At 53.3% G+C, this 22867-nt stretch overlaps 1 protein-coding gene across 1 annotated transcript; it reads right to left on the bottom strand.

Moving 5' to 3' along the window:
- On the bottom strand, window positions 1-21173 carry ASB13 (ankyrin repeat and SOCS box containing 13). Its single transcript, XM_045529699.1, has 6 exons — window positions 21078-21173; window positions 8644-8831; window positions 7134-7284; window positions 5277-5411; window positions 2616-2807; window positions 1-2047 (listed from the first exon to the last, which is right to left on the bottom strand). Exons 1-6 carry the CDS (start codon window positions 21118-21120, stop codon window positions 1920-1922), a joined length of 837 nt encoding a protein of 278 aa, XP_045385655.1. The 5' UTR covers window positions 21121-21173; the 3' UTR covers window positions 1-1919.
- Window positions 21174-22867: the final 1694 nt, after the last annotated feature.

The raw sequence follows: 22867 nt of genomic DNA, 5'->3' as shown, positions 1-22867 counted from the left end.
TGAACTTCATCGACCGCTTTTATTGAGCAATGACCATGGGGACCCGACGCTGCACCCAGTGCTGCACTGTGAGACGTTACTGGATGTCACTGCTGGAGGCCCGACTCTGTCACCAAGTGAAAGGCGCAGAACCCAGTGCTTTTTAAAATTACTGTTCCATGCAGAAACATGGACTTATCCGGACATCACACCCAACCCTGTACGCGAGTGGGACTGGCTCTCCTCCTCTGTGTCACAGAAGCCTGACCGTGGCAACGGCTGGAACTAGGACCCCGGAGAAGGAAGACCCGTGGCAGCTAGTGTGACATTCTTCACCAGCCATGTGTCCCCAAACCCCCAGCACCTAACCATGTGGAGAGAGCCCTCTGGCTGTGCAGCGCGGCCGGCAGCCTTGGCCAGCTGGGGCTCCTGTGCTCCCCACGCTCTGGGGGCAGGCGCAGCCCTGCTTACAGGGGAAGGAGGACCTACAACCTCGTCACCCGGTCCCTGGGGTGGTGTCTGTCTCCCCAGAGAAAGTCCATATCCGGAGGGCGGCCCCAGGACACGGGGCGGAGGCAGGAAGGTGGGAGGCCTGGTCTGGAGACCACCATGATCCCACGTCTGGGCGCTGTCTCCAGGGGGGACAGGCCTGCCCTGCAAGGGATGCCTTCTCCATTCCCCAGAGAACAGACATACCCGAACTCATGCTGCGACATTCCTCCAGTGTAACTCCCTGTTGGGGGTGCTTTTTTTTTTTTTAAATGAAAATACAGACGCTTAGAAAGGCCAATGCAGTCTGAATATGTATGCCCCTTAATGTTCCACCTGTGGCTTCCAATGCAGAATTGCTTGTTTCTATTATTACAGGACAGGACTGTGAAACATTTTCTTTCCCTGCCTTGGCTGAGGAGTCCTTGCAGCTCAAAGAGCTGGAAGGACGCCTGGCGCCCGAGAGCTGTTCCACGAGCATCTGTAAAATGAATAAGCAAGCGGGGCCCGGGGCCCGGTGGGCACTGGCAGCCTCTCCGGCTAATGCGAGAGCTTCAGAGAGTGAGCAGAACTTAGGGCGGGTGAAGAATTCACTTGGCGACTGCAGGCACCGATGAAAACCAACCCCGAAGAGTCTGGGAGCGGCCCTTTCTGCTGGAAACGCCGGCCTGCGAGAATGTGCCGGATACACCTCGGCGCTGCCGCTTGTTCGAATGGCTCCTTGACAAAACCTCAGCGGGACGGCTCATGTGTCCTCTGCAAAGTTTTTTTTTTTCCTACATCAACGTTTTAAAAGAGTTTGAGGCCTAACACTGACGACAAACTTCTAAGAAACACCGTCTAGCTGTGGGGGATGCAAAGCCGGAGCCTTCCCCCACGAGACCCGTACGAAGCCCCTGAGAGACAGACACGCCTGGGCACAGGGCGCCCTGGAACGTGCCAACCACTGCTCCAGAAAAAGTGTCCAGGCGGCAGGATGTCAGCAGAGCAGCTGTCCAGGCCACATGCTCAGGGTCTCTGGGGCACAACCCACGTCCCGTGAGCACGGAGGGCAGCCAGTGCCTGGGGTGGGGGGCGCCCGGGACGGGGTGCGCCTGTGCAGGCTGCCCTCAGTCCCCAGCCCGGTCAGCTTCCTCCGTGCTCCCCGAGCCACCTGTCCTGAGAGTACCTTTGAGGACGGTCTGTGAAAAGCGGAAAACAGGACAGCTGGGCTCATGCCGGAGGGAGAGCAGCGGTTCCAGAGAACGACTGCAGGGTCACATCCACACTGTGCCCTGAGACGCAGGCCTTCCCAGCGCCTTGGGAATATTCTCCAGGATTCGGGGAGAAGAGGACCGCCGACAGGGACTCAACGGAGCGTCTTTCTACCTACGGCGATCACACCCTTCAGACAAACAGGCAGGACCCCCTCCAGCCCGCCGGCCACGGCGCACCGGCCTCGGCGCCTGCGCTCAGTTGTAGGAGAGGTACTCGATGAGCCGGGGTGGGATGTTCAGCTTGGCGATCTTCTCCAGCCCGCGGACGCCCGTGGCCTTCCGCAAGCTCACCCTGCAGAGCTGCGACAGGGTCAGAGGTGTCTCTGCAACAGGGGAGGGAGGACGTACACGACGTTAGTGTCGGGAAGGCACACAGCACACTGCAACCTACTGAGGAGTCAGGCGGAGCTGGAAAAGCCTCCCTCCCCTCTGGAAATAGGACGTGACCTGCATGCCTTCTTGGGAAGGACATCGGGGACCCGAGGAAGTGACACCAGGAAATGGAACTGGGGTGGTGTCCACTGGGATTTCACTGCATGAGTTTTGGGGGTTTGGTTTGTTTTCTTTGAGCCACAGGGTTATAAAGAAATACCCTGCGGTTAGCAGGCTCCTTTGTCAGACGTCCCGCCCAAGGAGGCACAGGTCTGGGGGCGGTGCTGGCGGCCGGCTCCTGCTGCAGCCCACAGGGACCCCAGGAGGAACTGCCGCATCAGCACAAAACAGCCCGGCAGAGTCCCCACGGGCAAGTCCTGCGGCAAAGGACAGGCGCTCAGGACTGAAGACGAAGCCCTCAGCGGAAGCTCGAGGAGACCCAGCAGAACGAGGGCCCAGCTGCAGGACGGGGGGCCCACGGCCGGGGCCCAGGGACACGGACACCCCGCAGCCACTCACTCTCGTAGTACTCGAGGCACTTGGCGGGGGCACTGCTGCTCCACGTATAGTCCGACGGCTTCTTCCCGCGGTTGTCCCGGGCGTAGATGTTCCCTCCAAATTCCACGAGCATCTCGATGAGGTCGACGTTCTTCACCTTGGCCGCGTGATGAAGGGCCGTCTCGTGAAGTTTCGCCGCATTCACATTGGCCCCTGGAGGTCCAGAGCGGAGAATAAATGTCACCAAGGAGAGAACTGGGAGCCAGGAGATGGATCAGCGTGTGCTTCTCGCTGGGCACGGTGCGCAAAGGCGACCCCCACCCAGAAAATGAAATCAAGACGGACCCTGCAGTAGCTTTCTCAAAAATGTTTTTCAAAATCCGAAAGCAGTAATTACTCTTTCCTTTCCCTTATGAGAAGAGAGCTAAAGACAGGTAGCAATAATAAAGAAATAGAACTGCAAATGGAACCAAAAAGAAGGAAAACAAAACAAAAAAATTCCTCAGGAGTTAAAGGTCAGCACTAGTGCCCCAGGCAGTCTGCTTCGGTCTCTGGAAGCTCAGGCTGGGTGACCCAAGCCTGGCCTCGAACGCAGACCCACTGCACCTCTGCCTAGCATGGGCACAGGACAGATAGCCCCAAAGATACTGGTTGAATGAAAGAATATTCCTTGAATATAAATATTCTTTTACAGAAGGAGAGAACAAAGGGAGAGCAGCTCATGTGCCCAAAACAACGAAGTTCAGATAAGACATTGAGCCTCTTAGCCGTGAATTCAGTGTGCCCTCCTCGTCTTTCTCATCATGAGAAAGATATTCAAGTATTTAGAAAGATGCAAATAATTAGTAGCTAAATATGGCATTTTTCAAGGCATTAAAAAAAACGAAGATTTAAAACATCATTCTTAGGGCAGCAGCTATCACCAATTCTAAACAATCGGATCTCCTGGGCCCTCGGGATTTTTTTTTTTAGAAGAAAATACCATCTTCTTTGAAGTCTGCTCCTTAGTAGATAAGAGGTTATAAGAGAAAAGTATTTTAAAGAACCAAGCAAACAGCCCAACATCGGAAAAGTAACCCCACAAATGACAGGTTTAAATCACCATCGTCAAATGGTATCAAAAGTGGGATTTTTAAAAATCAGACTACCGGTATGCCACCACTGAAGGATAATTTTAGAGGGTTGAAAGAGAAGAAAATGAGGGGTATGAGGCTATTACATCTTCTAGTCCCTCTGCTCAAAAAGTATCTGAAAAATCCTGCTTTCCGCTTCCTGATTTAAAATATTTTCACTCCCCTAATACAACAGAACATGAGACCCAGGTTCATAGCAGTGCTCAGGGTGTGCCCCTAAGCCTGCAGCCAGCACAGCACGGGACAGCACAGACAGAGACAGGGAGGGCCAGAGAAGCAACCGGCGCCACCAGGGCCTTAAAGACTCTGAACTTTGAGCTTCAGAGAAAAGGGGTCACGGTCGGCTCATTACCAAAATTCTGATTTCAAAGCAAAACAGGATTAAGGCGGATTCGGAGAACCCAGGGCCAGCGAAGTGACGGGACCCTTAATACAGCTTGGCAGGCCCAGAACCAGCACAGTCCCGGACGTGAGCACAGAAGCCTCAATGTGTGCCTTTCGCAACCGTGACGGGACAGGGCCGGGCTGGGGACTGCGCTGGGAAGGTGGGCGCACAGCCGTCCCCCGTGAGCCACCTCCGAAGGCTCCCAGCGAGTTATTTATTGTCAGTCATCAGGTTAAAACCTTAATGGCTGCACTTTCCCCTCCCCGGCCCTTCTCCTTTGCAAATGCAGCCTGGTTCCTCAGCTCGCCATGCTGCCTACACAGACAACAGAGAGGACAACACGTGCCCATGGGGGACACGTGTCCACTCCACAGCTCAGCCTCTCGGGCAGGGCCTGGGCCCCGCCTGGAATCACATGCAGGGGTGCCGTGTGCACACTTTCCCAAGACACGGTCCCTGGCTTTCCTCGGGTTTCCCAAGGGGCCTGCAGCCCGACCCCAAACGTTCAGAATCACTACTTTAAAAAAAAAAAAAATCCACTGGTGAGGACGCAGGGGTTTGCAATGTCTCTTCTCTGTATGTCTGAGATTTCCCAAGATGGAAAAATAATTTGTAAGAAAAAACACAACCCATCCGCTTTCCTAACAGGCGGTGTCGCGGAGCTCGTCTGAGATCGGCACGGTGACCGGAGCGGACGGCCTGAGGCTGCCGCGGGCATAGAGCCAGCACTGGAATCCCACCAGCCGGACGCCCCAAGCAAACTCCGTCCCGCTCTGGAAACTCCCCCGGAGCCCTGCCAGGAACCCGGGAGCCCTGCTGTGTGGCTACAGGGGACATTACAGGTCCCCCCTCTGTCTTCCCCCACCTTGCTGCCACCTTGCAATGTGTGTGTGGGGGGGAGGGGTCTGACCTAACCTCAGCCCCAGGTGTGGGCCCCGACAGGTTCGGTCCCTGTCCCCTGACCACAGTCGCTGGTTCAAATGACCCAGGCTTGAGGCCATCAGAGTTTGGCGGAGTTCGGGACAAAGGGATTGGCCTAGGTTTGGACGTGGGCCCAGCCTGGGTCGAGGGGATACAGGGGAGGGTGTGGGGAAGGGGAAGTGTCCTGAGTGTGAGCCTGGATCTGCTGTGGCCACGTGGCCGGTCCAGGTGACGCCCACACACCTGCGTTGAGCAGCACCTTGACACAGTCCAGATGCTCACGGGCGCAGGCGACGTGCAGGGGGGTCCCGAAGTGGCAGTCGTGCGCTTCCAGGTTGGCCCCCACGTCGATCAGCAGCCTCACGCATTCGGAGCTCCCTGAGAGCAAATGGACAAGGGTGGAAACGTCCCTGCGTGCGCTCCCTGGGGTCACAGGCACCACAGACGTGGCGGCTGGAACCAGCACCTGGGGCAGCTGGCAGCTCACCAGGAAGCCAGGCGACGGCTCCCCTCCCGGGGGCTTCACGGCCCGCCTGGCGGTGGCAGGAGAGGCCTGGCTGGACCCCTGCCGCCAGACACAGGCTTGGGACCCACCACAAAGGGCCGGCCGCTCCCCGGCACCGTGCCGGCACCAGGCCCGTCTCCTGGAAGAACTCCCCGCGGACTTTTTTCTTTTCAAATATTTTTGTAATGATCGTGGGTACATAACGTCTGTGTGTATTTATGGGGGACTTTCTCACACCAGGAGCAGCCTCCCTGCCTCTCTCCTGTCTCTTCGTCCAGGCCTCTAATGCAGGTGTGGCCCGATGCCCGCGGCCCTCGGCCCTCCTTCCTGGTGCGCTGTGTCCGGGCTCCAGCCTCGTCATCACCTGCTCACCTGATCACCATTCGCCGCTGGCAGCCACCCAGCTTCCTCTCGGGCCTTAAATCCAGCCCCACCCACAGCCGCGCGCTGGTGGCTCCCGCCTGGTGTCTCCACCACGGGCCCCCCCACCCCGCCTTCCAGGGGCCCTCCCGGCTCACACCTGCCCCCCCCCACACACCTCCCTCACACCAAATCCCAGGGATTCTTCCCCAAACCTAAGCGAATCCACCCCACGCCACCAGCCCACTCTGAGTGCTCTGTGCCCGGATCCCGGCGACAACCCCAACTCATCCCTCCACTTCCAGGGGGCCCCGACCCCCAGCACCATCCCAGTCTCTCTGTCTATGGCAGAAGCCACCAAACTAGCCTTCCCCAAATTCTGTTCCTGTCATTCAACATCTGCTCAGAAACCTTCCAGAGCACCCTGGAGCCAGCTCCACGCCTGCAGGTGTCGGAAGACGACCTACCTGCAGGATTCCGAGGTGAGCAGTGGCCCCACGGAAGGGCACACCCCACTCCCCACGCCCAGTGAAATGCACCCCAAAATAAACAGCACCCTGCCCAAACAGGATACAAGCCACGATTTGCAACCTTTGCTCAGAAGAGTGTCATAAAATCCACTCCCTGGGGTGTCATTTAAAAATGTTTCCGCCAGCTGGTCTCACCCTAAACTCCAGTCCTAAATACATGAGGAGCTCCGGACCCCGTGAGACTGGACGAAGAACTTTCCCTGTGCTTGGAGCAGCCTTGTTGTCCCACTGTCCACGATCTGCCCGTGCTTTGATGGCCATTCAAATCCCACCTGCTGCCCGAGCCCACGGGGCCGGCACCCTCCCGAGAGCACTGGGCAGCGCGAACCCTCTGGCCCGGCCCTCGGGACGTGTCGGGGTCTCCCCAAGTCTCGGATCAGGGCCCTGCAGGGCAAACCCCCACCAAGAGCCAGCGAGCCGCTGCGGCCGACCGGGCCCAGCGCGACCGTGGACAGGCCCGGGAGCCGCAGCCTCGAGGCCAAGCCCGACCCAGAACCAGCTGCCCAGCCCCGGACCGAGACCGTCCCTCGACAGGGAATCTCCACAGCCGGGGCCACCAGGAGCCAGAGACACACTGGGAACGCTCCCTCCCCGGCCGTGGGCTTCCAATCCCAGCTGCCCGGCTCCCTCCACGAACCCCATCATCCCAGGACAGAGGAACCTTCTGGAGCCCAGCCGGGCGGGCGCAGCCACCCACCAACTCACCGCTCATGCAGGCCTCGTGCAGCGGGGACGCCGTGTACAGGGGCGGGTTGACCTTGGCCCCGTAGGACAGCAAGAGCTTCACGCACTCGATGCTCCCCGAGGCGCAGGCGTCGCAGAGGGGGGTGCTGCCATCGATGTTGCGGGCGTCCACCTCGTGGGGGAACCAAGTGTCAGAGGGAGAGAGAGAGAGACGCCACCACTCACTCTCTCAGCGCGGTGCCGACGCGTCTCTGCAAAGGCACTTGTTGGAGGCACCGGTTTGCCGTTAGGCATCAAGGCACCAGCAAGGCAAGGACGTTCAGGGACAGACACGTGGCTGGGGGTCTCTGTGGCCTCCTAGGCAGAGAAGCCATCCCATTTGGGGCTCTTTTCTCTCCGGGCAGGATAAGCTCAGCCTCCCCCAACGCCCCCCAGACACCTATGAGCACAGGAGAGCTCTGGCTGCAAGCTGGGGGCGGCAGGGTATGAAGACGGGTTTTAACTCCAGCCTCGACTGGAAGGAGTGCCTGGGCCCGCTTCACAGGCCTCCTCGAGCACGCACATCACGGGCCAGGAAAAAGACAACTCCCCGGATTGGCAAATTCTACCTAGAATTTGTCCAGATTCTGCTTCTATTTGGGTACATGCTGAAACGCGTTCCAGTCCAAGCCTCCGGGAAGAGCAAACAGTGCACCGTCTCCGTTTCTGCCCCAGCCCTGACACTCAGACTGGGCCCCGTTTCTTCCCCAGCCCTGGCACTCAGTCTGGGCCCCGTTTCTTCCCCAGCCCTGGCACTCAGTCTGGGCCCCGTTTCTTCCCCAGCCCTGGAACTCAGACTGGGCCTCGCACCCCATAAAGTCGCTGGCTGGTTTGCACCGGGCTGGCTCCAGCTCACCAGGGCTCGGGGCTAAACGGCCGGGAATTCTGTGGGCCAGAAACCAGAAACCGCTGGCGGCTTAAAACCAGCCAGGGTGTACTCACACCAGGGAAAGCAGCCAGTCAGAGTTTTGTGTTTCTTTCTTGTCTCTGTTTTTTTTTTCCCCCAGACAGCTGGTCTGCCAGCGTCCCACTCAGCCATCGCAGAGCTGGGACCTGCTCTCTGGACCCACACGGCAGCCCGGGCCTGGTTGTCCACCGGAGGAGGAGTGTCCTGTGTCCGGGAGGTGGCTGGTCCCCTGCCCACCGCAGGGCGGAGCACCCACCACCATTCTGCTAAAACTGCCTTCTCTGCAACCACCATGAACTCCTAATAGCCGAGACCAAGAGCACTTCCCGGCCCTCGGCTTCCCGTTGTCATGGGCGATGGACACAGTTCGGCCTTTCCGCCCTCGGCTCCCGGCACACCCTGTTCTGTCCCCTGCTGCCTCTCCTCCAAAGTCCCCTTGGTGGTCTCCTGTCAGTCCGTGTGCCTGCGTGTCACAGAAGGCTGAGCCCCCCCGCTTCTCTTCCTCCCTCTGGACCTCTCCTGAGTCGGCCTCCTCCGCTCCCGTGGCTGCAGCCAGTCTGGGGACTGCCCCGAAGAGCCACTCACCTGGGCCCCGGCCGCCAGCAGCAGCTGCACGCACCGCGCCTGGCCCTGCAGACTGGCCGCGTGCAGGGGCGTGATGGAGTCCACGGTGACCTGGTTCACGCAGGCCCCGCTCTCGATCAGCTGCTGCAGCTGCAGGCTCTCGCCCCGCTGCGCGGCCTCGTGCACGGGCGTCCGCTCCACCCAGAAACCTGGAAAGGAAGGGGACCTTGCGCTCAGACCCTGCCACTTCCATGCAGGACAAACGCGCACATGTAAGACTCAGGGCCCCTTGAGGCCACCGTATGTGATCATGGCATTGTCCCAACACGCCTACTAAGATCCCTGAGCCACCCCCACTGCCTGAAAGCTGGAGTCCAGACCCCTTGGCAGGCCACGAGGGTCTCCGTCACGTGGACCCTGCCCACCTCCACGACCCCCTCCCACTGTGGCCCCACCCTCGCCCCCGCCACTGTCCTCTCTGCTCCTGTTCAAACTGCATCCTCCACCTGGCCCAGGTGAAGCACCTCCTCCAGAAACACTTCCCACAATCCTCACACACGCACACTCTTATTCCACATTTACCGTGTCCCCTCCTCGCCTGGGAGTGCCTTGAAAGGAGGGACCACGTTTTAATTACTCAGTTTTAGTGGCTTCCTCCGGACTGTCTACGTACAAGACCATGTCATCTGCAAGTCGAGATAGTTTTACTTCTTCCTTTCCAATCTCGGTACATTTTGTTTCTTTTCCTTGTCAAATTGCTCCGGCTAGGACTTCCAGAACAATCCCAAATAGACACCGTTCGTAGGGAGACAGCTTTCGGGCTGTCGCCTTTAAGGATGATGTCAGCTGAGGGTTTGTCACAGTTGCTTTTCATCAGCTGAGGAAGTTCCCTTCTCGTCCCGGTTTGTTGAGCGTTTTTATCATGGTTGTTGGATCTTGTTAGCTGCTTTTCCTGTGTTTGTTGTCATGACTGTGTGGACTTTTTTCCATCATTCTTCCCGCAAGGATTACGTTCCCTGGTTCTCAGATGTGAGGCCAATCTCGCCATCCTGGGATAAACCCCACTTGGTCACGGTGTTTAACCCTTTTTATATGTTGCTGGGTTCAGGCTGCTGGTGTTTTGTTGAGGATTTCTGACGTCTATGTTCATAAGCGTCATTTTCTTGTGACGTATTTGTCTGGTTTTGGTATCAAGGTACTCTTGACCCCGTAGAATGAGTCGGGACGTATTCCCTCCTCACCTGTGTTTTTTGGAAGAGTTTGTAAAGAACTGGTGTTAAATCTTCCTTGCATGTTTGGTCGAACTCATCCGTAGAGACATCTGGGCCTGGGGTTTCTTTATAGGAAATTTTAAAATTACAAATTCAATCTCTTTGTCACAGGTCTATTCAGATTTCCTACGTCAGATTTTTTTTAGTCAGTTTTGGTAGTTTCTGTCTTTCAGGAATGTGTCCATTCCATCTACATAACCTCATTTGTTAGCACACAATTTGTTAGGGCGTGAATTGTGTCTCCCCAAAATTCATAGTTTGAAGCCCGTAACCCCAATGCTGCAGAAGGTGTATTTGGAGACAGGGCCCTCAATGTGGTCATTAAGGGACAATGAGGCTGAGAGGGTGGGCCCTGACCCCACAGAACTGAGGGATTAGGACAGACAGACACTGGGGCTTTGCACACACAGAAAAAGACCTTGTGAGGACACAGTGGGAGGAAGTCAAGCTGTCTGCATGCCAAGGAGAGAGGCCCCCGGGAAAGATCACCCCTGCTGACAGCTGGATCTCAGACTTCCAGCCTCCAGAACCGTGAGATAAAAGCCCCCCAGTCCGGGCTGTTCTGTTACAGCCACCCGAGCAGAACGCGACACCGTTGTCCAGTGTCCCCCGATAATCCTTTTTATCTCTGTAAGGTCCAGCGTAACGTCCCCTGGCATCCCTGATTCTGGTGAGCTGCGACGTCTCTCTTCCTTTTCTTGCTCAGTTTGGCTAAAGGTGGGTCAATTGTGTTGATCTTTTTCAAAGAACCAGCTTGTGGTTTTGTTGATTTTCTATACCGTTTTTCTATTCTCTATTTCATTATTTTGGGCACTAATCTTTATTATTTATGTCTTTCCCTCTGTTTTCTTTAGGTTTCGTTTGTGCCCCTTTTCCTAGTGTCTTAAGAGGGAAGGTCAGGTGGTGGATTTGGGATCTTTCTCTTTCCATAATAAAAATGCTTACAGCTCTAAGTTTCCTGTAAACGCTGCTTTAGCTACATCTCCTAAGTCTCGGTACGTTGTGTGTTCCTCAAAGTATAATGATTCATTTTTGCATTCCCACACTGTAAACGTTCAACAGATGTTTGTTGATGAATAAAGGCACCACTGCTATCCCAAAACAGAGTAAAATTCTCCGAAACCTCCCCTCTGTCTTACACGACGGCTCACCCGTCCTCAGCCTCCCTTCCCGCCACCCCTCAGAGAACGAGGCGCATGAAACGCAGCGGGGACTCCCACACCTGTGGCTGTCAGGCTGAGCGGGCTCAGTCTCCTGCAGGGCTCGCACAGGTGCACCCAGAGCCTCTGAGTCTGCGGCCGCAGGTGCGGCCTGAGAACCCGCCTTTCCAGAGACGTCCCAGGTGAGGCTGGTGCTGCTGGCCCGGGGACCACACTTTGAGAACCACTGCTTCAGACAGTCCTCCCTCCGGGGAAAGCCCTCGTCCCTGCGCAGCTCTGGGCTCCTCCCCTCGCCCGGCCGTCTGAGATAACTTCCACTGTGCCCGTCGAGACTCAAAGGTGATGGTTATCTTGCCTGGCCCACCTCTGTCCCCTCTGCCCCCACACGGGTGTCACCGTGCTATGTGACCCCCACCTGTTTGCTGGCTCTCTGCTGCGCAGGGAGACAGACCACAGACGGGTCTTCAGCTGGTCCCTGCACCGTGTGCCCGCCTCCCACAGAACACCTGCCCCAACTCCAGCTAATGAGGAGGGGAGGCCGGGAGGGCTCCAGGCTTCAACGCTCTGCCACAGGAAGTGACCGTCCCCCTTCTTCCTCTGGACGCTGCCTTGACGTGGACTTGGACCCGCTGCAGCCGTCTGGCTCCCTGCTTGAAGACGGGACCCGCAAGAACAGCAAGGCCAGGAGACGGGACGGACCAGAGCCAACCACCAGCAGGGGCGTGGAGCTTCCTGGCTGGTAAGTCACGTTTCCTTATTGTCTATGCCAGGTGCAGACAGACTGTAAACTCCCCGAGTGTAGACCCCATGCCCGTGTTTCCTCAGCACCCCTCTCAGACAGTGGAGCCTTCTAGACACTTCCATGACACGCCGTAAATGGCAACAGTGCTGGGTTAATGCTGACGTAGCCTTACTGACTGAGGAGGGCAGAACCGCAGAGGAGCTTGAGGAACTGCCTACTTGCCCTCCCCCAGGTAGTAAAGCACAGTAACCCACTGCCGTCTGAGGGGTGATGAGAAGTGGCCATGTCACTTAAAGTCAGTCTGGGGCAGCAAAGTCCCAAGGGAAGGAGGAGAGGTTGCAGCTTTAAGAAGAGGACAGCAGGGTGAGGCCCGGGTCTCGCAGCCAAAACTGACAAGAGCATCCCGGGAAGGCCCCGGGCCGATCCAGGACGCTGCAGCCAACAGCACATCTGGACGCGGTTAGCGTCTTCCAGTGCCAGGAGGTGAACAAGATGCGGCATGGAGGCACGGAGGCGGCGGGGCTGCTGCAGCGTCCACACCGGGTGCTGCTTATGCATCTCTGCACTCCCCGCACCTGGCACAGGCGTGGCTCCGCGAAGATGCTCTAGTCCCTTGGTGAATGAACAAATAAGTGAATGGAAGGAATTACTAAAAATTATAAACTCTGGACATACAATTTTTAAAAGAAAATTTAATTTTTTTTTTCTTCTTTTTTTTTTTTGGAGACAGAGTCTTGCTCTGTCGCCCTGGGTACAGTGCAGTTAGTGTCAGCCTAGCTCACAGCAACCTCAAACTCCTGGGCTCAAGGAGTCCTCCTGCCTAAGCCTGCCAAGTAGCTGGGAGTACAGGCTAATTTTTCTATTTTTTGTAGAGACAGGGTCTCACTCTTGCTCAGGCTGGTCTAATTTTATTTCTTTATATGACCAGTCTACAGAGGAGATGCAACTTACTGGTAACTGTATTTTCTGGGGCATGAACGTCAGCTGCAGTGATCTTAGCAGTAGCCATTGAAGGCGAAGGCCAGAAGCAGCAGATGTGATTTAAAAATATATACATACATCAAAGGGCACAATGGACAGAGTGAAATGGAAACCCACAGGATGGGAGAAAACATTTGCAAATCACATACCTGATACGGGGTTCATATCTAGACTAAAGCATACCGACAACTCAGCAACAAAAAAACAAATAACCCAATCTTAAAATGGCAAAGGATTTGAATAGACATTTCTCCAAAGAAGACATACAAACAGCCACAAGCACATGAAAAGGTGTTCAGCATCAGTCACCATTAGAGAAATGCAAATCAAAACCACAGCTAGACACTACCTCACACCTGCCGGGATGGCTACCATCAGAAAAACAAAATAAGTGTAGGTGAGGATGTGGAGACAGGGAAACCTTTGTGCACGTTGGCGAGAATGTACAATGGTGCAGTTGCTATGGAAACTGTATGGCGGCACTTCCTCAAAGAACTAAGCATAGAGTTACCGTACGATCCACCAGTCCCACCTCTGGGCGTATACCCTAAAGAAGTGAATGCAGGGTCCTGAGATATCTGTACGCCCGCGTTCATAGCAGCATCACTCACAGTAGCTAAAACGTGGAAATAACCCAGGTCCACATCGGCTGGGGAAAGGATAAGCAGAATGAGCTCCATCCGTGCAACGGAACATCACTCGGCTTCAGAGAGGAAGGAGGTCCTGTCGCATGCTACAACGTGGACGAAACTTCACTATTCTCAGTGAAATGAGCCCGACAGAAAAGGACAGGTACCATATGAGTCCCCTTATGAGAGGTCCCTAGAGCATCAAGCCCATAGAAGCAGAGAGTAGAACGGTGTTGGCTGCCCCTCACAAAACTGACCGGCTAGGCCTGACCCCAGGCTGTTCCCAGCCCCCACACCACCTCCCTTAGGGGAGTGCCGCCTTGGAAACCTGAGACCCCAGGCTGTTCTGGAAATTCCCTCTGGGACTAGAGTTCTGCCCTAAACCCCTGCCACACAATTGGTCTCCAGCCGCCCCCTCCCAGTGATGATGAATCACATGTCAGTGGGGGGGGGGTCTGCCCCCAACCCTCCGATGGCTTCTTTCTCCAGGGTGAGATCGCAGGCAAGGGCTTCCCCCTCCCCACCACACACACAGCCTCGTCCCCAGGGACCTCCGCGTGGCTCACAGAGTGCCAGGTGGCTTCATGTTCCCGTTCCCCCTCCCATCTCCCTCTGGCTGAACGTCCTCCTTGGCCCCAGAGTGCAGTGCCTGCTCCTCCAGGAAGCCCTCCATCCACGCCCATCTCCACCCTCCCTGAGGAGCCCACTAAATTGGGAATAAGAGCGGGCAGCATAATTCGCATAAAGAAAAATCAGGCTGTGCAGTGATTTCAGGAAAACATGGGTGACGGGCGAGCAGGCGGGCACGAGGCAGCTAACGCAGGATGAAGGAGGCAGGGCTGGTGCGGGTGGGCAGGTGTCAGCACAGAGCAGGTGAATCTGAGCCCCCCGAGAGGGGCTGAAAGAGCAAATCTGCAAATTTCCCTGAGGAGCAGAAGACCCAAGGCTGCGGAGGGCATGTCCCCAAAAACTGAACAAGAGAATGGGGGACCAGTCGCTCACCCAGGGTGCCTGAGCGGACAGAGGGGCCCGCTGGCGCTCTGGCAGGGCGGGGGTAAATCAGGGATGGCGTATGGGGACACCAAACCGACAGGTAAGCAGCAAGGAAACAGTCGCTACCTCCAAGAAAAGCAAGACCTCACACAGGGAGAGGGAATCCATCTAGCAAGTGGCTCAGCTGCACTATTCACGGTTATAACAACGCTGACACTGAACACTGATTTAGACAGAAAGTGTGGTCACACGGGAAGACCCTGGAGGGAAACGTATGGGGGGAAAGGAGCACCCGGTGGGGAGGAGCTTCATCGCCCATGGCAGGACGTCTGCAGGGAAGGCGGAATTGAGAAGCTGCACAATCCACACATTCCTTAGACACACGCAGGTAAACGGAGGAACGGCTGCAGCAGGTGAAGGAGCCGAGGCTGGGTGGGAGAGTCAGGCAGGGCGAGGAGGGGTTGGAAGAAGACAGAAATTGTTCATGATAAGTCTTACGGTACATTAGATTTTTAAAACTATAATATATCCATAAAAAATTATATTTTAAAAACTAACAAGAAATCCTTTATAACCTCTTTTAACCCATTTTATAAAAATGAATTAGAGAAGAGACTTGCCTAAGATCCCACAACCTGGAATCCCTGACTCTCAAGCCAGCCTTGCTCCTGCCACCCAGGCTGGGGCATGCGTGTTTGTGTGGCTCGTCCCACACTGAGCAGCTGGCACGCTGGGGCACGTTTCCTGTCCCAGTGCAAAACCAGGCACCACCTGGGGCCATTCAGCATCACCAGGGTTCTTGGCTCTGGTTCCTAATCAACGTGTTCAATATACTCTGGCCCAAGCAGGGACTAATTATTTCAGCTTTGCCTTCCCCACCCATCAAAGTCAAATCCTCAAAGCTGGACCACTCCCGAGCATCCTCTAACGCATGTCGCCGTTTTTACTGTACAGACAAGCACAGGTAACTGCAGGTTTGCATCCTTGAAAAACGTATCCTTGTTTTCTTCCCAGTGGGTTCTCAGTGACCCTTGATATCACTGCCAGGTGGGTAGAGTTCATCAACCCCTGGCAGACCACCATTTCTGGAACAGCTCAGCTTTCCACAGATGGAGGGTGGCACAAGTATCAGTGCTGCCCTGTAATTCTGTCCCCCAGAACCGTCTCGTAGAGTGACAGTCCCAGTGAAAAGGCCCTTTGGTGTTGGGCTCACTGCAGGTACCTTGAATGAGGTTCAAAACTACCCAACCACGCAGAATTCTGCTTTCCCTTGGAGCGGGATGCATCTGTCTGTGCTTATGCTTAAAAATGCACTAATTCAGTCGCAACCGTGATAAAGCAGGTAAACTTGCTGTGTCCTGATTTTTGAGCAACTGTTAGCTCAGCAGGTAGAAGAAGCCATTTAAAATTGCAGGTTTAGCAAAGTGCTGAGAGGCCGACAGGCAGATCTTAGGGCACAGACTTGAAAGTGTTTTCTCAGCTTTTGCCTACTAGTAACCCCATCTTCTGAGCCTGCACTAAGCATGGAAGCGAGAGCAAGATAATCAAAATTCTCTCATCCGTTCTATAAATTCTGACATTTAAAATAGCTGCAAGTCAGCCTTATTCACAATAGCTCAGTCGGGAGCAACCCAGCTCTCCAAGGAAAAGCAAAACCTGCTCTATCCACTGACACGGGAAAGTGACTCCAGTGCTGGGAGCCACTTAAAGTCCAAGCAGGTCCTTGGCTTGGCGCAAGAAAGAATTCAGGGGCGAGCCGACAGTATAAAGTGAAAGCAAGATGTATTCAGAAAGCGTAGAAAATCTGCACAGACAGAAGAGAGGCAAGTTCTCCCTGGGGAGGAGAGAAGGCTCCCTGGTTCCTTGGGTTCCTCGATTTAAGCAACAGCCTAATTATAGACTAAACAAGGGGAGGAATATTTGTGTTATTTCTTAGAAAGGGGCAGTGCTTTCCTGCAATTAGGCTGACGCCCTCCTTTGGACTAACTGAGGTCAAATAGGAAGTGTCATGGTGGCAGGTGCATGGTAGGAGCATGGTAACTTCATGGTGATGAGGGTCTGACAAAGCTGCAAGGTCAAGAGGTGGCCGATTCCTCCCCTAAGCGACCTTCCTTCTAACCAGCTGGAACCTTGTCCTGCCTCTATCTTGTTTTGATCAGGGTAGTTGGAAACAAAGTTTCCAGACTTCTCCACTGGGTTAAGCAATGCCTGAAGCAATGCCTAAATGCCTGCAGCAGTGCCTGCCAGTTCCCCAGCTCCATGGAATATTACTCGGCCGTAAAGAGGAAGGAAATTCTGACTCATGCCCCAACAAGGATGATCCTTGACAGCATTATGCTAAGAAAAGCCACACAGAAAGACAAACCCCGTATGATTCCACTCATGTGGGTCCCCAGGGTAATCAAACCCACAGAGGCAGAAAGCAGAAGGGTGGAGGGGGGCAGGGGCAGGGGACGGGGGTGGGAAGTCAGTATTTAAAGCCTCTGGAGTTTCAGTTTTACAAGATGAAAAGAGTTATAGAGGTAGATGGTGGTGATGGTTGCACAGTATTATGAATGCTTTTAATACCACTGAACTGTACACTTAAAATGGTTAAGATGGTAAATTTTAAGTTATGTATCTTTTACCACAACTACAATAATAGAAAATAAGTAGCTGCCAGTGATTTGTGCATCTCAACAGGATTTGCTTTGCAATCTGGTCTTGCTAATTTGTTTGCCTTAATATACTACCTCAGGCTGCATTTTGGTGAGATTTAAATCTATTTTGGGGGGGAGGGGCATCATCATAGCTCACTGCAGCCTTAAACTCCTGGACTCAAGTGATCCTCCTGCCTCAGCCTCCCAAGTAGCTGGGACTATAGGTGTGCACCACCATGCCCAGCTAATTTTTCTATTTTTAGTAGAGATGGGGTCTTACTCTTACTCGGGCTGGTCTCAAACTCCTGAGCTCAAGCGATTCTCCCGCCTCGGCTTCCCAGAGTGCTAGGATTACAGGCGTGAGCCACCTCGCCGAGCCTTAGGAAAGTAATAGAAACATGAGATGAGAAACATTTTCCTCCTCCCTCCTCTCTAGCTGATTCTACCGAATCACACTGATTAAACTCCTGGTTGACATTAGCGCTGGTCTCCGTTCCCACTTCAGCAATACAAGTTGAAAAGTAAATCTGCTAAAACCAAAATATGTAAAATACCTTCCAAAGGTGAGTCACAGGGAGGCAGCCCGACCCCGCACGGCCAGACATACAAAGCAGCCACACCCAGGAGGAGAAGAAAAGATGCTGACAGCCCAGCCTCACAAAGCAACCTCACCAGGTTTCCCAGAGTTGCAAATTTAGTGAACACAAGCCATGGGAAGGAAAAAATAGAGATTATTTTTATCTTGCCTGTTCATTTAGGTTGGTACTGCCCTTTCACACCCAAATCCATTACTTTGCCCTTTTATGCCCCAAATCTATTATAAAAATGAGTTAGAGGGGGCTACGTGAGAATCCACTGCTAGAACCTGGAATGAGATTGCGCCTGAAAGTCAGAATCATCCAGGGAATGGTCAGCCGTCCACAGAAACGACTCACCCCGAGATACGAGCTGCAAACACCCGGCCAGCAAGACGTGGGGAGAAAATCCAAGAACAATGAAGGGAGCTAGGGTGTCACCTCGGGACAGCAGTGTAACCTCTGCACAGAAAGGGTCCACAAAGCCCGGATCTATGTTGTGTATTCTTCGTCTTACACTTGGCACATGGACGATCTCGATAAAGAACGACTTTGACCCATCAAGAAGCTTAAACCTCTCACCATGCTGTCACATTCAGCCTAGTTTTATTCTGCATTCAATTCTGTACCGAAACGCACCTCTCTTTGGTACCTGGGTGCTTGGGTGTGCACCATCCTCCCCCCTACGTCCAGGGACCTAGTCCAGATAGAAGCAGCTTTACCATTCAGTGGTAAAAACCGTTCAGTGGTTTTCAACTCTGGGCGCAGGTTAGAATCCCCTGGGGTGCTTTTAAAACGTACGGCACCCAGGCTGTACCCCGGAACAATTCGACCAGAATCTCTGGGCACGGGACCCAGCATTGGTATTTTGAAAGATCCTCACTCAGGTTATTCCAATAGCAGCCAGGACTGGGAGTCCCGGTGCGGGGGGTTGCTCTAGCCCCTGCCTCCCGCCGTGTCCTACAGCCAGCTATGGCCCAGAGCAGCTACCCTTTTTTTTTTCCTCCTGAAAGACCTTTGGGGTCTAGCCCGGAATACCTTACTCTGATCCACTGTTCCTCAGTCCCCAGCTGAATAAATTCCCAAGGCTTCCCCCATCGTCCAAGGCAGTTATGCCAAAGAAGCAAAAACACATTTATACTGTGACAGATGGCACACAGGCCCCGGCAACTGCTTGGGAATCCCAACAGGTGTTGGAAACATCCTGGGTTCACTTTTAATTTCCTTCAGGCCCTTTTGTTAGCATAACACAGTGCCCAAAGGTTCCTCCAGCAAAGGAAATTTCTGGACATTTCTAGAATGCAGCTTTCTCTAAGGCAGAAACAGAAACACAATTTGCACCGATTTTGAGGGTATTAACCTCCCAGCCAGGGCACTGATGACCTGAATCTCCCAAAGAACTTTTAATACAATTGTATTTTTAAAAAATCAAATTCAGCAGATTCAACAGAAGAAGGAACCTGCATGGTTGTTCCTGGAACCGTCAATCACAGGACAAGGACTGGGGATGAAAATCAACCTGTGATGCCCACTGCGGACGTGGACCCCAGAGGCAAACACCTTCCTCCAGGTAAGAAGGTGCTGTGGTTAAGGCAGAAACGGCAAATGCAGCTCTGCCCACCCATCCCAATCAACCGCCATTCCAGCCCTGCAGGAAGCCCTCCATATCCTTTAGAGCCTAACCTATTTGATGGGAAGAGCATGAGCCTTTTAGGGCACAACAAACAATGACCAAAAAAAAAACAGAAAAAAAAAAAAACACATGCGTTTAAGCTTTGCTACTTTCTAGCCATGTGACCTCAGTTGCATCTCTAAGTTATCAGAAATGATGCTGGACTTGCGGCTGTATCTTGGGCTTGTAGCTAGTGACACACAACCCAGTAGCTATCCCAGCCCCAGTAACCGTCTCTCCTTTTTCTCACCCCACCTTATCTTCTGCACACCCCGTGTTCAGGGCCCTTGGCTGAGGGTAACTGAAGAGCATAAGTAAGAAGCTCTTGTGTACAAATGCTGAATATGGCAATCACTTTTTCAACTTTGCAAATGGACACTTACGTTGGCTCTATAATGATCTGTCTTATATTTGCTAAGTTATCAATACTGGATTCATTTTAGGGTGTGACTCTTCCTAAATTCTTTGTACTTACTGAAAAGGCCATGTTGTAAGACTCTGTAATTGTTAACCTCTGTGCGATGTTATATTTAAAAATGGAAAACTTAAATGTTTTTGCTGCAATACACCACACATACAGAATTTGAGGTCAGAAGGTTAAAATGAGTTAAAGCCCCTACGGCCAGCCTCTGCCTCTGCCAGGATAGCACTGTTGTTTAGGATCCAACATAGTCACTTTATTCATAAGGTTGGGAATAAAAATGTCAGCAGATCATATTTTTAGAAAAATATATTAAATGAACCAATGACAATGTCAGAAATATCCATGAACCCCAGAAGTTGTACATCCATTAGTTTAGAATGAGCTTTTCTTCTACAGATACATTCCTTAATAAATTATGCAGAAGACAGGATCAGAAGTGATGCCAAGCCAGTGAACCCTCCACATGAACAAACATACTAAAATACACGTTTAAGTAGGCTTCAGTGGTTAGCTGTTCATTGCTTATTCAACTGAGCCAATCTCAGCGTCAGGGCCAAAGTCCAGCGCTTGCCTGGGGCGGAATGCCAAGTAAAAACAGACGCTAATTATAATAAGTGCCTTTGATCAGGCTGAAGGTGGTTGTTTTGCAAAATCAATTAAAACCTTTGCCTTGCAATGATTTGCAGCTTCCTCTTCAGCTAAATTTACCTTAAGACTTTTCCCTTTTATTTTCACTACTGTTTGCACCAGTGTAAATATACCTTAGATTTTTTTTTTCATTCCAGACGTTCCAAGTGCTTTCGCCATTCATTTCATTTGCCACATTATTACTTCACCGAAAAAAATTGCTCCCCCAATGTCCTGCCCTCGAATCCCTTCTGTTCGTGGGCTGACCAAGCGGTGCAGAGCATCGCATACAGAACCGAGCCCGCGTTTTTCAGTGTAGCACGGCGTCCGAGGGCGTCCCCACTCCGAGCGGACGCCCTGTCACAGCAGGTGCCTCTGCGGGATGCTCAGGTCACTGCGCCACCGCCGTAGCTCGCGCCGGGCTGCCCGCGAATGCGCCCGGGGGGCGCCCGCAGGCTCCGTCCCTCGGCTGGGGAAGCCCCTGCCCGCGCCCGAGTCCCCCCAGGGCGCGCGGGTGCGTTTGCGGTTCCGAAGCCCCCGCCTGGGCGTCCCACGGATGGCAGCCCCGCAGCGCGCTGGCCCGGGACAAGGTGCGCGATCCGCCGGCCCATGCGAGGTGCTCGGGGCCCCCGGACCCGCTGACAACGCACCCGGGGCGGGGGCATCGGACGCGCCTCTGCGGTCCCCAGCGCCGGCACTGGCGGCCTCGCCCCTCCGCCTGCTCCGCGGCGCCCGCACCTACCCAAGTCGCCCAGGAAGCGGCCGTCCGCCGCCGGGGGCTCCATGCGACTCCCTGCCCGGCCCCGCAGCCCGCCACTGCCGGCGCCCGGCCCTGGGCCGGACCGGGGCGGGGCCACCTGCGCGCGGTGCCGGGAGTTGTAGTTCCTGTCGCCGGCCTGGCGCGAGGCCCGGGTGCCCTGCCTCCCGCTCCGCTGTCGCTGTCGCGGCGCTTGGCCCCGCCGGCCGAGGAGCATGCGTGCACGGGACGGAAACGTGCGTCCTGTGCAAAACACGTGCCCTGTGCGTGTGTCCCGTGCAAGTATGTGTGTGTCTGTGTGCAAAACGTGCGTCTGCCCGTAAACATGTGTCCTATGCACGCATGGATCCAAGTGTCCCCGTGCAAAACGTGTTTGGTGTGCACTCCTGTACCCGCAAGCATAACTGATGTGTCCACCCGCCAAACTCACTTCCACCCTTTGCGTTGATGGCGCCCGTACAGCACCCAGGTTTCTCCAATGCTTTAACTCTCAAGAAGCTCTTTCTACCGGAGCTGGTGTTTATAATCTGTTTGTTTCGTCTTCAGATATAAATTATAGATTTGAAATAGTTCACCAGCCTGAGCAAGAGCGAGACCCTGTCTGTACTAAAAATAGAAAGAAATTATATGGATAGCTAAAAATATATATAGAAAAAATTAGCCAGGCAAGGTGGCACATGCCTGTAGTCCCAGCTACTTGGGAGGCTGAGGCAGGAGGATTGCTTGAGCCCAGGAGTTTGAGGTTGCTGTGAGCTAGGCTGATGCCAGGGCACTCAAGCCCGGGCAACAGAGTGAGACTCTGTCTCAAATAAATACATAAAATCGTTCAAATCTATTTTAAAAAAAAAAGGTTTCCTTTCAGACAGTTTTTAATCCAATGTTGTCCTAAGAGGTTTAGCAGATGGAAGCTGGGGCGAGGCCTGGTGGAAATGAAGAACCTGTTCCCTGCATAATTCCAAGTCAATAATTGAGTCAGGGAATTTTTTTTTTCCAAAGCGGCTTCCACAGTTCACAAGATTAGCCTTTGCAAAAGTTCACTGTAGCCTCGTCATGAGATTCTTCACTCACCCTGACCTGTACTGAACCTAAATGTAGAATTTAGTTTGGGCTGGAAGGTAAAAATATCAGGAATCTTCCCGTCTGGGAATAGGTGCCCACTAGCAGACAGCAGACCGTTTGATCTCTCCCTCCTGCAAGCCCATGGCCTGGAATCTTTATCTCCAGTTGGGACACAGGCATTGTGTTTAGGATGCCTTGGGCCACATCTGTTGGGATCCAGAACTCCGGGGAATTGAAAGCCCCAAGCCTGGGAAAGAAATTTCAAACCTGTTAGTGGTGTGTATTTATCCTTTTTGCTACTGCCTGCTAAAATCTGGCTCTTGCATTTTTCCTGCAAGTTTTCTGCATTTTTTTATTAAATGTAATAGATGTTTATATTGAAATATTTGCCTTAGGATGTTATATTTTCCCCTGTGAAAATGCTGTGTTTGTATATTCTTCAATATTTCTTCCTTGACAAAGTATCATCTAGGTCTGAGTGTAGATCATATAGAATATATATTTTTTCATATGTATATGTGTGTTATGAAAGTATTTACTAAATATATTAGAAAGCAAGCATTTGCTTATCATTTATTTACATTGTTATGTTTTTTCTCCATTCTGTTGCTTGATTTCAATATTTTATTGCAAAAAAGCATTTTAAAGTTTTTACATATTCAGAAATATATTCCCTGAAAGTATTTCCTTTGTCTTCAATATTCAGAATCTATTTC

This window comes from Lemur catta, chromosome 18, assembly GCF_020740605.2.
Source record: "Lemur catta isolate mLemCat1 chromosome 18, mLemCat1.pri, whole genome shotgun sequence".
Taxonomy (NCBI): domain Eukaryota; kingdom Metazoa; phylum Chordata; class Mammalia; order Primates; family Lemuridae; genus Lemur; species Lemur catta.
Note: the sequence above shows the minus strand (reverse complement) of the source record. Positions and strands in the feature narration are given on the sequence as shown.